This window comes from Octopus bimaculoides, chromosome 2 (genome assembly GCF_001194135.2).
Source record: "Octopus bimaculoides isolate UCB-OBI-ISO-001 chromosome 2, ASM119413v2, whole genome shotgun sequence".
Classification (NCBI taxonomy): domain Eukaryota; kingdom Metazoa; phylum Mollusca; class Cephalopoda; order Octopoda; family Octopodidae; genus Octopus; species Octopus bimaculoides.
This window is the reverse complement of record NC_068982.1, coordinates 133,887,800-133,903,554: the sequence shown is the minus strand read 5'-3', so window position 1 is coordinate 133,903,554 and position 15,755 is coordinate 133,887,800. Positions and strand designations below refer to the sequence as shown.

General features: G+C 36.7%; 1 protein-coding gene across 1 annotated transcript in view; it reads left to right on the top strand.

Moving 5' to 3' along the window:
* Positions 1-15,755, top strand: part of LOC106882930 (sodium/potassium-transporting ATPase subunit beta) — a 37,396-nt gene that overhangs the window by 7,496 nt on the left and 14,145 nt on the right. The window contains exon 2 of the mRNA XM_014933773.2: positions 11,701-11,844. Coding sequence (XP_014789259.1) covers positions 11,701-11,844 — 144 coding nt within the window. The remainder of the gene's footprint in view (positions 1-11,700; positions 11,845-15,755) is intronic.

Below are 15,755 nucleotides of genomic sequence, written 5' to 3'. Positions count from 1 at the left end.
TCTAAAGCCTTTCACTGTCTCGATACCATCCCATTTTAAAAAGTCTATAGGAAAGTGGGTTATACATCATTAGATGTACACCTGACTTTCCTATATTAAATTAAGAATTATAACGGAACGCTGAACTCCAGACTATCAACTCAACAATATTTATTCATGGTGGAAAATATACATCTTTAATCTTGTTTGTTGAGACGTCTTCGGTGTGTCAGAACATGGTTGTTGGGACGTTGGTATATTGATGTGAGCTGTCTAGCGTGAGTTCGAAAGATGGAGAGATAGCTAGACACGTCCTTGCTCAATCGCTGGCCAGCAAGAAAGAGATTGACCAAAGCGAGAAAGCTTGGATGTTGAATTCCACGCATGCGTGAGACTACGCATGCGCACAACGTTACTACAAGTCTATGTCTGGGACTACTTCATCTAATATGTTCTTCATTTATCAAGAAAGGAAATGATTTCAGATACATGTGGTTGTTATTTCTAGCAGACCGGGCAACCATACAAAGCAGATATGGGTCTCTACGCCCACATTCTTATTTGAAACTCACAGTGAAGAAAGAAAGAAACAAAGTTTAATCCTGGCTCGTATAGTCTTAGTAAATCCACAGCAAACAATGCCACCTTTTCTCGTCCGTTATTTCACTACAGTCCATTAACCGTGCAGGATTATTACATTGCTGGTATGTTGACATGCAAATCATCGAATTAATTGCTTTCTCGGTAAATTAAATATTCGTTGTTGGGTAAAGTATGTTCGAACGGCGTATTTGTAAAATATATAACATATCGTTAGAATTCATTATACGTGTAAGTGCCATAATGAGGGAGTAAGTGACATAATGAGGGAGTTTTTATTCTTTTCATGGAATTTTGGAATGTCAGTGTTGTCACTTTCGGATTTTTTTTTTAGGACATCTTACTTTTACCGGCGATCTTACGGTACGAGTCCTAAATATCGGCCTTTTCCGTAAAAAGTGTCTTCGGCGATCTTTACCAAAGATCAGCCTTTTCCGTAACACCCGCACGATCTTCACTACGGTGTTAGGGTTATTGTTTTAGTGTCAGGGTTAGGGTTAGGGTTACGGACGGCATTCCCTAACCCTAAGCCAAACCCTAACCCTAAACCCTTCAAAATAAATCGCGCTCTCTGCATGTCTTTCGTTTCCCTGTTTCTCTCCAACACTTTTTACGGAAAAAACCGATCTTTGGTAAAGATTGCCGAAGACACTTTTTACGGAAAAGGCCGATGTTTAGGACTCGTACCGTAAGATCACCCTTTTACCTTTTTTACGATTGTCTACAACATGTTAACCGTTATTCTATCATTTGCTTATTAGGACTTCACGTACAGAAATAAATCATAACAGGCTTCATCATTCTAGAGTCAATGATTCCAGATAACATTCTCTTTCATTTCGTTGATAAGTTATTAATGATTATTGTCGAGTTTTATTTTATGATCTTGGATCAAAAAATATTGCTGACATTGTCGGGGGAAAGAGGGTTTTATATAGTTGTTTACATGTGCTTCGGAGTGTAATTGGGAAGAAATGAAAATGACACAGAAGTAAAAAAGTTAATGAAGGAACACCGAAAACCATTTTAGTTCGACCATTGTGGAAACCTATGAAAGGTGATCTATAAAGTTTCAACTTTAAAATGCGTTTGGTGTATTGTGAAAAGAATGAAGAAATACTCAGAAATAAGTTTTTATGCTTCACTTTCGAGCACTGATTAATCTCATTATTATTTTAATGCTAGTGTACAACTACTGTCAAAACTGACAATAATTATTTCTGACATATTCTTCAGATTAATTTTTCTTACAAGTTATAAAATTCTGACGTTTTTTCTTTTTTTTTTTCTTTATCATTTTTAAATATGAGTTTTCATGCTGTCACTTATTAAGTTTATGAGAAAATTGTTTTACTTGAAATTATTTTAGGTGTATTACATACGGAGAAACAAAACAAACATGGTCTTCGACATCGTTAAAGTCTATATAGATATAGACAGACATACTTTTCAGGTGTGGGACATGATTCGTTTTTTTTAAAATTATTATTCTGCTTCCATTAATCTCTTTTATTCTCTCAGACATATTAGTCATTTAACAGAATTCTAATGAGCATGCTGGCTTGCTTCAGTAGGTTCCGTTGAACCTTGTAGTGTGCGACCAATTAAAGCTTTGTCTTTCTTTTGTAGAAACTTCTATTATGTAAGAATCATGACTATTATTTACTATTTATATTTCAATGTGGTTTTGTATTATTCATATATCATATACATACGTGTTATATATATATATATATATATATATATATATATGTAATAAAATTAACTGATTATAAATAATATCTGTAAGTAATGTTATATAATTCTTAACCCTTTTCCTTTCCTGTGTACATAAGATATATTTTCCAGGTATCCATGCATCATATAAGATACACATTTCTATTTATCTTCGACCACCAGTGTAACTTGGGACTAATGAAAGGAAAGCTATGCATTACTCTGTACGTGTAAAACAAGGGGTAGCTGAAGGAGAAACATATACAAATGCTTTAGTCAAGTAAACAGTTAAACAGCCATTACAAACACACAAGTTTAGCCTGAGCAGTTACGAGGTTTTCAAGAGCAGTGATTGTAGTGAAATTTTTATTATTTTTTTTTTACCTTCACAAATACCAGTTGTAAGTTGGAAAAGGTACCGCGTATTTGCAGCTATTCATCACTTCTGCCTTGTGCGATTAGGCTGAAGAGATATCACTCAAGTATTGGGCATTGTGACGTACTCTGGAAGTTTCCATGACGATTGCAAACCAACAACACTCTTTCCTTCCAGAGTAACTTACATTGGTTCTACTGAAGCCTCAGAGTTTGAAGATTAATGGAACTTTAATGTAGGTCAGCTGATATTAGATGAGGTGGTTGGTTGCAGTCGTCATCATCATCATTGTTTAACGTCCTTCCTTGTTGACATGGATTAGATGGGTTGACAGGAGCTAGCGAGGCAGAAGCCTGCGCCATGCTTCTGTGTCTATTTTGGCATGGTTGGATGCAAGGAAAAGAGAGAGACAGCAAGAGCAGGAGAAGGATGGCATCAAGTACCATGGTACACTTGCAAGGAACAGGGATCAGGGTATAGATGGGATGGTAGAGTAAGGAAGAGGGAGATGAACGGTGACAGGTACTAGCAGGTATCACCAAGATGTCATGAGTCTGGTGGGGTGGAGGATGCTGTGACTGGTGAGAATCTGTGTATATGGGGGGGGGGATGGGGAAAGCAATGCTACAGTGAGGACTGGATTGAGGAATGGAATCTAATCATAGTGTATGAAGAGGAAATGTGAGGAACAGAAGAGAAATAGTTTGGGAAGGGGTGGAGATGTAGATTGGTTTGTAGAGTAGGGTGAATGAAAGTTTTATTGTTACATGTGGGTGGGACACAACGCTTCTAGAACTTAGGTTCACAGACGTGGGTGGCTCTTCTCTAGAACTTCATATCGCCAGACATTTCAGTCCCGTATCATTTTCTCTCTGAGCCCCAACATCCTGAGATCAGTCCTCACCACTTCATCCCATGTCTTCCTGGGTCTCCCTTTTCCATAGGTGCCATCCACTTTCAGTGACCGGCACTTCTTTATACAGCTGTCTTCATTCATACACATCACATATCCAAACCAATGTAGTCTCCGCTCTTGCATGCTGCATTTGATTCCTCTTATGCTCAACTTTTCTTTCAACATGTTTGCACTTTGTCGTTCATGAACATTGACGCTGCACATCCAGCGGAGAACACTGCCTTCATTTCTTTCTGGTCTACACATGTCCTCTGCCCCCAGAGCCCATGGAGTATAGCTGTTCATACACAAGCAATATACAAGCTACCTTTCACTCTGTGAGGGAGTCCTTTTGTTGCCAACAAACGTAGTAGCTCTCTGAACTTTCTCCATCCAATTCATATTCGAGAAACAGTACTTTCAGAACATCCACCCCATTGCTAATTTGGTCACCTAGGTGACAGAAACTATCTTCTGCTTCGAGAGAGCCTCCAAAGCATTTGAGAGAGTCTAAGTCCTGTGTGCTCTTAGTGCTTATTGTTCATGCACATCGCCACACACAAAAGTGACCTTACTTGTTGATCTACCAGCCATTCCACTGCATCACTTACATTTGTTCAGAGCTAACATTTGGTGCAGCAAATGGAATTACCTCCTACTCTTTTCTTACAAATTGAGCAGGGCCTGACAGAGTTTTATCTGCTTTCTTACTAACAAGTGTTGCATAACAACCTTCATTTAGTTTGCAAGACAAACTGTAGATACACCTTGAATCCATGGAAAATACAATACCTACATGAGGTTAGTTAGCACACTGTTGCAGTTTTTACATTTCTTTTGACTAAACATAAAAACCTGTATATTTTTATATGAAGGTGGTAAATAGAATGTTGTGGCAATGATACCTTTCTGAAGGCCATTAGTGGCATAACTGAAGTGGAATGGCCTTAGCCGAAAATGGAAGTTACAGTTAAGGTTGGCTTAGAGTCTATGTCTTGCTCTCCATGATCATAGTGTATGTGCATTTTTCATATCAGCACAAAGTCATAAATTTATGAGAGAGAAATATAAAGGATTAAATTGACCCTAGATTGAACAGAAGAGGAACTGATGTTTCATGCAATTTAGGGAAGTGTCCCAAAGCTTAAATCTAAAATTATTTAAAAGAAATTTCCCATTTGACAGAGTTTAAGAATAATAAGCACCTTCCCTATACAGTTCTATATTTAAGAGATGAGGAATTATTTACATTCGATGGATATTTGTCCTCATCTTATTTGTTGTTGAGACAACGTTTCGGCTGATATACCCTCCAGCCTTCTTCTGGTATCTTGGGGAAATTTCGAACCTGGGTTCTCATTCCTAAGGTATTTTTCGACAACAACAACAACAATAATAATAACAACAACATCGAAAAATACCTTAGGAATGAGAACCCAGGTTCAAAATTTCCCCAAGACATCTGAAGAAGGCTGGAGGGTATATCAGCTGAAACGTTGTATTAACAACAGACAAGATGAGGACAAATATCCATCGAATGTAAATAATGTACCTTCCCTGTAGTTAACCTTTTCAGAACAATATTGAATTTGTGTTTTAGGGGAGTGGGGGATCAGAAATTCTTATAAATCAGAAGTAAAAAGATACATTAGGCGCAGGAGTGGCTGTGTGGTAAGTAACTTGATTTCCAACCACATGGTTCCGAGTTCAGTCCCACTGTGTGGCACCTTGGGCAAGTGTCTTCTACTATAGCCTCAGGCTGACCAAAGCTTTGGGAGTGGATTTGGTAAACGGAAACTGAAAGAAGTCCGTTGTATGTGTGTGTGTGTGTGCTTGTGTGTCTGTGTTTGTCCCCCCACCATCACTTGACAACTGATGCTGGTGTGTGTACGTTCCCTGTAACTTAGCAGTTTGGCAAAAGGAACTGATACATTAAATACTAGGCTTACAAAAAATAAGTCTTGGGGTCAATTTGTTTGACTAAAGGCAGTGCTCCAGCATGGCCACAGTCAAATGACTGAAACAAGTAAAAGAATAAAATTGGTATTCTGAAATGGATATGTTAGGAAATTAAAAGCAAAATTGAATTACTGTGAAAATCATTTTTGCAGAATTATAAATAAAATTATAAAATTTTACAATTGATATAAAGACTCTGGCATGGTTGTGTGGTTGAAAATTTTACTTTCCAGCCACAGGGTTTCAGGTTCAATCTCATTGTTTTGTACCTTGGGTGTCTTCTACTAGAGCCTCAGACTAAACAAATCCTTGTGAATGGATTTGGTAGATGGAAACTGAAAGAAGCCTGTTGTGTATGTGAGGGAGGGGCTTTTCTCTCTTTGGCATTGTGTGATATTTGTAAGTGATGTCATTTATTTCTAGTCTGTGAAGACATCTTGCCAAAGGGTAATGCTACTTTTCTTGGAAACAAGTGTGGGCTGACAACATGAAAGGAATCTGCCCACAGAAAATCTGCCTTGATGAACTTTGTCTACCCCATGTAGCTTGGAGAAGGGGACATTAAAACAATGATGATGATGTAATAATTTCCAGTGGTTAAAACGTACATTTCAGAACCAAAGAAATTACAAAACTCAAAAGGAGAAAGCTACAGTTGATTACTCTGAAATGGAGAAGGCAATGGATAGAAGAAGGAAAAAATTAGAATTTTGAGTTTTCATCTTTTTTTTCTTTTGTTGAATCACAATTTCTGATGTTTTAAAGTATAGAAATCTGTAAAAATATCATGAACACAAATAATAAAGTCTGGGCGGGAGAACATGTTTATTCTGAAGCTCCGCCCTCTATTTTTCTAGATTGGTGTTTTCATCTTAACAGCTTGAAACATTTTCTTTCTTTCTTGGGATATTTTAAATGATATATGATAGCTTAACCTATTGTTCTTCTGTACCATAGTTGGATAGATTTATAAATATATACTTAAAAATAAACACACTAACATTAGTGTGTTCTGAATGAACAGACATTTGAAGAAAGACGTGAAATTCTTTTCAAGTGACTTCACTAAAAAAATTTTAAGAAAACATTTCTTATTCCTTTTTTCTTGTTTTTTTTTTTTCTTCATTACCTTTTCACTTGTGAAAGAGTTAATCTATCTCAACTCTTAAATTATCTGGGGCATTGCTGAATAGTGCTTTAAACAGCTTTGCTTTCAAATGAACACCAGTGTTAGCTGCCACTCAGCATTGAGTATGACAGTTCTTTCAGCAGACATATGTGCATGATTTCTTTTAACATGGAAAGATTGGTATAAAGCCAACAATCAGTGGACTTCTTATAATATATCTAGACTCAATTAAATATTTCCCAGTATTGTTGAAAATCTGTTCTGTTGTTGTTTCACTGTCTATAACCTTATAGTGAGAATGGATAATAGCAAGATTAACTGCATCTGACATCAAATTCAGTATAGCAAACAGTTGAATCGTTGTTCATCAATCAAATGCTTCTGGAGGTGTTGTTGTTGGTAATTAATCACTCCATGATGCTGTTTGATTTTTAACTAGGTGGACCATGTCTGCAAAGTTCATTGACTTCTTAGAAATATAGTGTAGCTCTGGTGTTAAATTAGTAGAAACTCAATCATTTAGACAAGAAGCTGACATGCATTCAGCTATTGCAATTCTTGGAAAGAAATAAAATTACAGCAACAATCACCATTCTAAGAACTGATCTTGTTTAACCAGTTCAACTTTAATGATTGTCTTTTTATTTATAAATCTGTGGAGAAATGGGAGTAGATGTAGCCATTTGAAATCTTCCCCACTTTTGGAATTGGCATTAACTAGTCTGTGATAGACTGAATAAGTTGCTTAGTTTAACATCACAACTTAGCGTTTGGATACCTTTTGTCAGGTTCATACTGTTGCAAACGGTAGGGTAGGTCTCTACTCTGAAGATATTTGGGGTTATTTTTTTTTTACTACCAGTTTCAGAGGCTCAGAGAAGTGTTGAGTGAGAAAAACATAAATGTCGATGTAATTATCACAAGAGAAATAATCAAGAGAGGCAATTACATGATGAAGCATTTAGATTGCACAAGATAGTAGAGGCCCTTATCGTAGCAATAGAAGTGACAAGAGAGGATGTAGCTTGACAATAAGCAGTGATTGGACTGTGTCAGTGGCTGTTTGCCTTTCAGGAATGCTACTGTTTTCCTTTCTACAATTGTTTTGTGCGAAAGAAGCATATGTTATTTTCCTTATACTCTAATTTGTTTTCATACCTCTTTACAGCTAAAATATATTTCTGGCTTTAAACAAGTTACTTTCTTTTATTATAATTTTGGTCATGTGAAAAATATAAAGTTTTACTCTGAGATTCTTATTAGATCATTATGCTTTGCTTGTATGCATGTATGTATCTGTCTGTATATATGAGTGTGTGATTATCTTCCGTCTAAAGATATTCTTATAAGTATTCAGCCATAATATTTTAAATTCTTGTCCAATTTACATATCTTGACAGAATTTCAATTTTAATGATGATTGATATTTTTCTTCTCTCTTTATTAATCATTATGATAAGATTGTCATTTCCTGCAATTTCCTGGAGAACTCATAAATTGATGTTTGAACTAAACTAATCAATTGTAAATCTATTTATTGCACAATATGTGTATTTGCCATCCGGGTCCACTGTACTCAATGTCTTTTCATGAGTTGAGATTTTACTTTGATTATGCTGTCAGAGTTCAATAACCTGATGGGGGATGGGGGAGGGGGGTAATTCAGTAAAAAAAAAGTTCATTTAAAGGGCAAATGCACAATGTCTTATGAAGAGATTTACTGATGGTATTTTGACACCAGTCTCTCTCTCTCTCTCACTCCCTTTCTCACTCACCCCTCCCATATCTCCTGTTTTGTCTCCTCTACTGCACATCTTCTCCACTGATCTTGCACTAAGCTCTCAGAGCAGTAATCATCTGAAAATTCCCTATTCGTTTATGCTTTTCTATTGATTTCTATAGCTGCTTAAACTAAACATGAACCCCTATTAATCTCCAGTTTGAGTAAGCTTATGAAGGACTTGGTCAATGCCCTATCTTTCTGATTGACTAATAAGAAAATTTATAAAATTTTACAATAGATACAATTAAACTGTGTTTCTATGTAAGAATACACATATGTACACATGCTTAAGAATAATGTCAAAAATTGGCGAAGTAAGTTATTGTAATTTGACTTACAGCTAAATATTTTTAGACAGTGAAAAATTTAAGAAAAAAAGAAATCTAGCATTTGGAAAATATAGAAGTCATTAGAAAATGGTGGATCTATAATGTATGTTTCAACTGAAGTTAAAATTGTCAGGCAGTGTCTGCAAAAAGTGAAAAAGAAACTGTATAAGAAGAGTGAATTAATGTAGCATCTGAAGTTGAAGCCATGACCATTCAAAGTAAATTTGAAGGACTGGACATTGTCCTGCTTTTAGAGGTTTCAAATTTTGGCACAAGGCCAGTAATTTTAGGGGAGGAGCAAGTCGATTACATCAACCCTGATGCTCAATTGGTACTTATTTTATTGACCTCAAAAGGACGAAAGGCAAAATCAACCTTGGCAGAATTCGAACTCAGAAAGTAATGATGGCTGAAATACTGCAAAGCATTTTGCTTTGCATGCTAATGATTCTGCCAGCTCACTGCCTTTGTCTTGCTTTTTATTAATCCTTTCTACTATAGGCACAAGGCCTGAAATTTGGAGGGAGGGGGCCAGTCGATTAGATCAACTCCAGTATGGAACTGGTACTTAATTCATCAACCCCTAAAAGGACGAAGGGCAAAGTCAACCTCAGCAGAATTTGAACTCAGAACATAAAGATGGTCAAAATACCGCTATGCATTTCGCTCGGCATGCTAACGATTCTACCAGCTCACCACCTTCTGCTTTTTATTAATATCAAATCTAAAATAGCATTATGAGTTGCAAATGACTGAGTTTACAAAGTGCTGAGGGTTTACAGTTTGTTGCATATCACAAGTATTATATTTTATTCCTGTCAAGAAAGATGAATGTCAAAAAATAAACGAAGAAATATAATGAAATGGACAAATAAAATGAAATAAACATTGGTTGAAAAACATGATTTTGCTACTATAAAACTGTAGTATTACAAATTTTGTGTTTTTTTTTAAAAATTTATTTTTAGCATGGTATGAGGAATATGATCTATTTAAATTAAATTTCTCTCAGATACTACATGTTTCAAGGAAATGGCGCTGCACCACTTCTGTCTCCTCTATACATTCTAAGTTTAACAGTCTCTGACTAACTCTCACGGAAATCCCATATGTACTTGAAGGATAATATTACAGTGCAAAAGCAAATTTTTTTTCCTTGAGTACCCCAAAATATTTCTGCTCTGAATGACAGTCAAGCCTTTAAAATCCCAGCATTCTTCATCCTGCTCTCCTATCTGCGAAGACACACCCACTATGCACAATTATTCACTAAACATTCTTCACTTTTCTAACATTACTTACGATGCCTTCACTTCTGAAATTACTAACCCTGTCACATGAATGTATGTATCCATACATACATACATACATATGAATCCAGCTGATGTTCTAAATTTCTGTTTCTTTCATTTTTCTTGCTATATCTCATCTCTGACTCTGTATTAAACACTTTTACCAAATCTTTTCTCATCAGAACTGATTCACTTTAGAATGCATTCTTTCCTTACATATTGTCCAAAACTGAATTATTTATTTATTAAATGAAATATTTCTGTATATAACAATATTACATTTAAACATTTTTGGTCAATTTATGGAAAATTATGTTACACAAATGACCTTTTTTGCTATATCACGTGTGTGTGTTTTTCCTGTGCATTTTTCATGATATGGCTAAGTGTGTCCAATTCCAGGGCTCAGGTTTCACTTTGTATGTTTACTTTCAGTTGTCGAATATTGTAGAACTTAGTGATGTAAATACAATTCTTAAACCCTTTTGTTACCAAATAGCCTGGTATCTCTCCTGGTTCTATGATGCAAATTTTGAAGTCATTTAAATTAAAACCATCAAAATTTCATGTTAATTCATATTCCAAGCACCAGCTTGATATCAAAATTATTTTAATAAATTTTTTATCATCATCATCATCATCATCATCATTCAATGTCTGCTTTACATGCTGGCATGGGTTAGACGGTTTGACTGGAACTGATATGCCAAAGAGTTGCACCAGGTTCCGGTCTGATTTGACATGATTTCTATAGCTGGATACTCTTTCTAATGCCAACCACTCCAAGAGTGTAATGGGTGCTTTTTATGTGCCACTGTCACGGGTGCCATTTGTATGACACTGGCAATGACCATGACTATGATTTCACTTGACTTGATGAGTCTTCTCAAGCACAGCATATCGTCAAAGGTCTCAGTCACTTGTCATCACCTCTGTGGGGCCCAACATTCAAAGATCATGCTACTGGCAATGGCCACAGTTACGATGTCACGGGTGCTATTTACATGACACCAGCAATGGTCACAAATACTATCTCAATTGGTTTGATGAGTCTTCTCAAGCATGGCATATTACCAAAGGTCTCGGTCACTTGTCATCGCCTCTGTGGGGCCCAACATTCAAAGATCATGCTTCACCACTGCATTCCATGTCTTCCTGGGTCATCATCATTTAATGTCTTGCAATCTTATGTGTGTGTGTGTCTGAGAATGTTGAAAATGTTGTATTCTGTGACTTCATGAGCTACAGTCAGTTTTCTTCATTATCATTTCCCTGTTGATAAGTTATCCAGCAATTCTGTGGAATTAAAAACTCCCTTGCTTGAAAAGCAGGTAAAGGATTTGTGGCAGGAAGGGTACCCATTTTAAAAGAAAGCTTCAACAATATGTGTTTATGTAACCCATGCTAGCATGGAAACATTGGATGTAAAACATGAATGTGCTAATGTTCATTTAACAAAATAAAAGTAACAGTAGAGTTTAGTAGGTTTTTACCATTTTCAAATAAATAAATGGATAAATAATTTCAAATATGTATTCTGTTTTAATCTAATATATTGTTTCTGCAAATACAGTTTTTATGCAATGTAATTTATAAAAAATAGATGTTTTAAATTACTGATAATCAATTCTTTTATTTTCAGGCAAGATTTTATTATTTTATATCTGCTTCTACATAGTATTGTTCTTGCTTAGTGCATTTATGTACTATATATTTTCCTACCATATTATTCCAAAGTCGGAACCCAGGCTAAAGGATTCTCATAACCTGCTTAATGGAACACCAGGTAGATATCAACATTATGTGTGTAATTATTTTCCATATTTCTATAATCGTAATTGAACCATATTCGATGACTGGCACCTGCACCAGTGGAGCACTAACAGCACTGTCCGAGAGTGTTCATTGCCAGAGCAGCTGTCTGGCTTCCGTGCTAGTGGCCTGTAAATAGCACCATTTGAGCGTAATCGTTACCAGCATCACCTTCTAGCACTTGTGCTGGTGGTACGTTAGAAAATCATTCGAGCGAGGTCGTTGCCAGTGCTGCTGGACTGGCTCCCATGCAGGTGGCACGTAAACATCACCTTTTTGAGCATGGCCGTTGCCTGTACCGTTTGACTGGACCTTGTACCGGTGGCACATAAAAGCACCCACTACACTCTCAGAGTGGTTGGTGTTAGGAAGGGCATCCAGCTGTAGAAACTCTGCCAAATCAGATTGGAGCCTGGTGCAGCCTTCTGGCTTGCTAATCCTCAGTCAAATTGTCCAACCCATGCTAGCATGGAAAGCGGACGTTAAATGATGATGATGATGATGACGATGTTCCCATAAGTATTGTGATGTCAGATATATTCACGCATTTCTTTTTTAATTCTATGTATTTTAATCCTTATCTTTCATCAACAATTTTTAAAGAATCAATCAAAATGTGGTGACTTTTATCGTCAAGACATTGACAAGCGAGTGGAACATTGGCAAGAAGTCGTGAACAATGAAGGAGAATATATTATTGATTGATTTGTTGAAATCATTGATAAAGGATTATTAAAATAAATGGAAAAATAAATTAATGACTTCATCTGATAACCCAATTGATTGCTTTATTTGATAGCCATATTGTTCTCTGTGAGCATGGCTTGGGCAGGAATTGGTTTTGAGACAAGAGTTTATGACCAAATAAATACTCTGCTTGTCACCAATTCTCTTCCATATTTTTTTCATTTTTATTTTTATTCTGTTGGTTTTTTTAAAGAGTAGAGCAATCAGTTATAACATCAACAAAGAAATGTGAACAACAACATTGTTTCATTCAAATGACAAGTGAACATTTCATATACACGCACATGCACATACACATAGATATACACAATGAAAATATATAGGTGCAGGAATGGCTGTGTGGTAAAAAGTTTGCTTCCCAAACACATGGTTCTGGGTTCAGACCCACTGTGTGGCTCCTCAGACAATTATCTTCTACTATAGCCCTGGGCTGACCAAAGCATTGTAAGTGGATTTGAATAGACAGAAACTGAAAGAAGCCTGTCATTTGTGTGTGTGTGTGTGCCCCACCACTACTTCACAACCAGTGTTTGTTTATGTCCCCAAAGCTTAACAGTTAGACAAAAGATAGAATAAGTACCAGACAGAACAAAAGAGTAGTGGGGTTGATTTGTTTGGCTAAACCCTTCAAGATGGTGCTCCAACATGGCTACAGTCTTGTAACTGAAAAAAAATTATAGTAGCTTGATGCAGTCCTCTGGCTTGTCAGCACCTGTTAAACCATCCAATCCATGCCAGCATGGAAAATGGACATTAAGCGATGATGATATACGATATATATATATTGGGTCATCCCATAAATTATGTGTTTTTTTTTATCTTTTATTTTTCAAAATTAAGACAAACAAAATTTTTTTATTTTTAATCTAAAATATACTCTCCTTAATTTTCTACAATGCTCTTCCATCTATCTGGTAGACTTGCAAAGCCCCTCTTCCAAAATTCCCTTGTCCATAATGCAAAATACTCCTCCAGTACTGTTCTGACCTCATCTACAGAATTCCTATTTTTTCCATCCAAATGATTTTGAAAACTGCGGAATAAATGATAATCAGATGGGGCAATGTCTGGTGAACATGGTGGGTGGGGCATCGTATGCTGTTCAAACTGCTTCAGCCTTTGGAATATCATCCTTGCCGTATGTGGCCGAGCATTATTCTGATGGAAGAACACCTTTCATCTTGAAACCAAACATGTTTTTTTTCTTCTAGTGCTGACTTAAGCCACTCAAGCTGTTCGCAGTAAATCTCCTTTGTTATTGTTTGGTTTGTTCAAAGTGAACTAAACCTTTCATATCCCACCAAACAGATAACGACTCCTTATATGGGTGAATACCTTCTTTAGCCTGGGGTGCCGGTGTTTCTCCTTTCCATACCCACTGTTTACAGGCTTGACATTTTTATAGAGAACCCATTTGTCACCACCAGTCACTATTCAGTCCCCAAAAGGTTCATTCATGAGGCATGACAACAAAGAAGAACATACATTCACTCTCTGTGCATGATTAGACTCAGAAAGTTTGAGGAACCTGTTGATCCAATTTGCTGACTTTTTCAATGGCATGCAGGTGCTGATGAATGGTTAAATGACCAAATCCAAGCTCCTCTGCTAGTTCTTCAACAGTTATGATGGTTTTTTGTTCCACCAGAGTTTGCAGGATGTCCTCATTGAGCTCTACAGATCTTCCAGGATGAGGCTTGTCTCCTTGGCTGTAGTTTCCAGCTCAGAATTTCTGGAACCACCATTGACACTGGCTTACACTTATTGTCCGATCCCCATATATTGCATTAATATTCTTCACACTTTCCATTGCTTTGTTGCCTTTATTGAACTCATAAAGCAAAATATACCGAATATGCCCCTTTGTCACTTCCATTACAGCTTTGAAAAATATTAAAATTGAACTACACTCTTCAAAACTTGCACTAAGAATAAGTACAAGGTAAAATTAGTACCTACTTTTATAGCAAGTTGAAGCAGGTAGCAACTTTCATCACCTGGTCCAGCAATTTGATGCTTCTGTAATTATTCTTGTATCGGGCATCACCTTTGCCTTTGTAGCAATTGAATGGGGTTGATCTAATCGACTGCCCCCCCCCCCCACCAAAAAATTCAGGCCTTGTGCCTAGAGTAGAAAAGAATATTGCTCAAAATTAGTAGTTCTCAACCATTTTTTACCTATGGGCCCCTTTGATTACTGTTCTATTTTGATGGACATCCATAGCCATTTGATGTTTAAAACCTAATTTTAGAGTTACTTCTTTCAAAATTCCCACTTTATTTTTCACACATTAACTTGTATGAGTTGAACTAAGTTAAAGGCTTCAGGAAGAAATCTAGCTGTTTCTTGCAACAAATACATTTAAAACAAAATTTTATTTCAGGGACCCCTAATATACTACTGTGACTCCCCAATTTACTAATTTGCTTGCATGGACCCCTGTCAGAGGTCATATGGACTCCTATTGAGAACCATTGTTCTCAATGTATCTAGAAATACAGGATGGTCATGGGTGGCATGCTTGATTGCAATGGACTACTTTTACGCAGCACTGGTATGGGTGCTTTTTATGTGGCATCAGCACCTACAAGCCTGTGAGATTAGGGATGCTCAGCCAGAGAGGTTTGCAGGGTATGAGCCTGTCTGTAAGGACAACCACTTTTACTTAGACATGTTAAGCTAAGTAAAAGCATGGTCATCCTTGCAACTCTCTCCAGCTGAGCATCCCTAATCTTGCAGGCTCATGGGTGCTGGTGTCAAATAAAAAACACTAGTGATGGTGCTGTGTAAAAATACCCAGTACACTGTAAAGTGGTTGGCATTAGGAAGGGCATCCAGCCATAGAAATCATGCCAAAACAGACAGGGAGCCTGAACAGCCCTTCAGTTGATCAGCTCCTGTCAAACCGTCCAACCCATATCAGCATGGAAAATGGACATTAAATGATGGTGATGATGATTTTGATAATCACTGTCTCTATTTTGTTGTAGGCATGTTCATTTCAGAAATAGCTGTAGCTTTGCTTTTTTACTTCACCCATTAAAACTTCTCCAGAGATATCCTGACACCTTCTTCAATATTATAAACATTCAACATCTCTCTCTCTCTCTCTCTCTCTCTCTCTCTCTCTCTCTCTC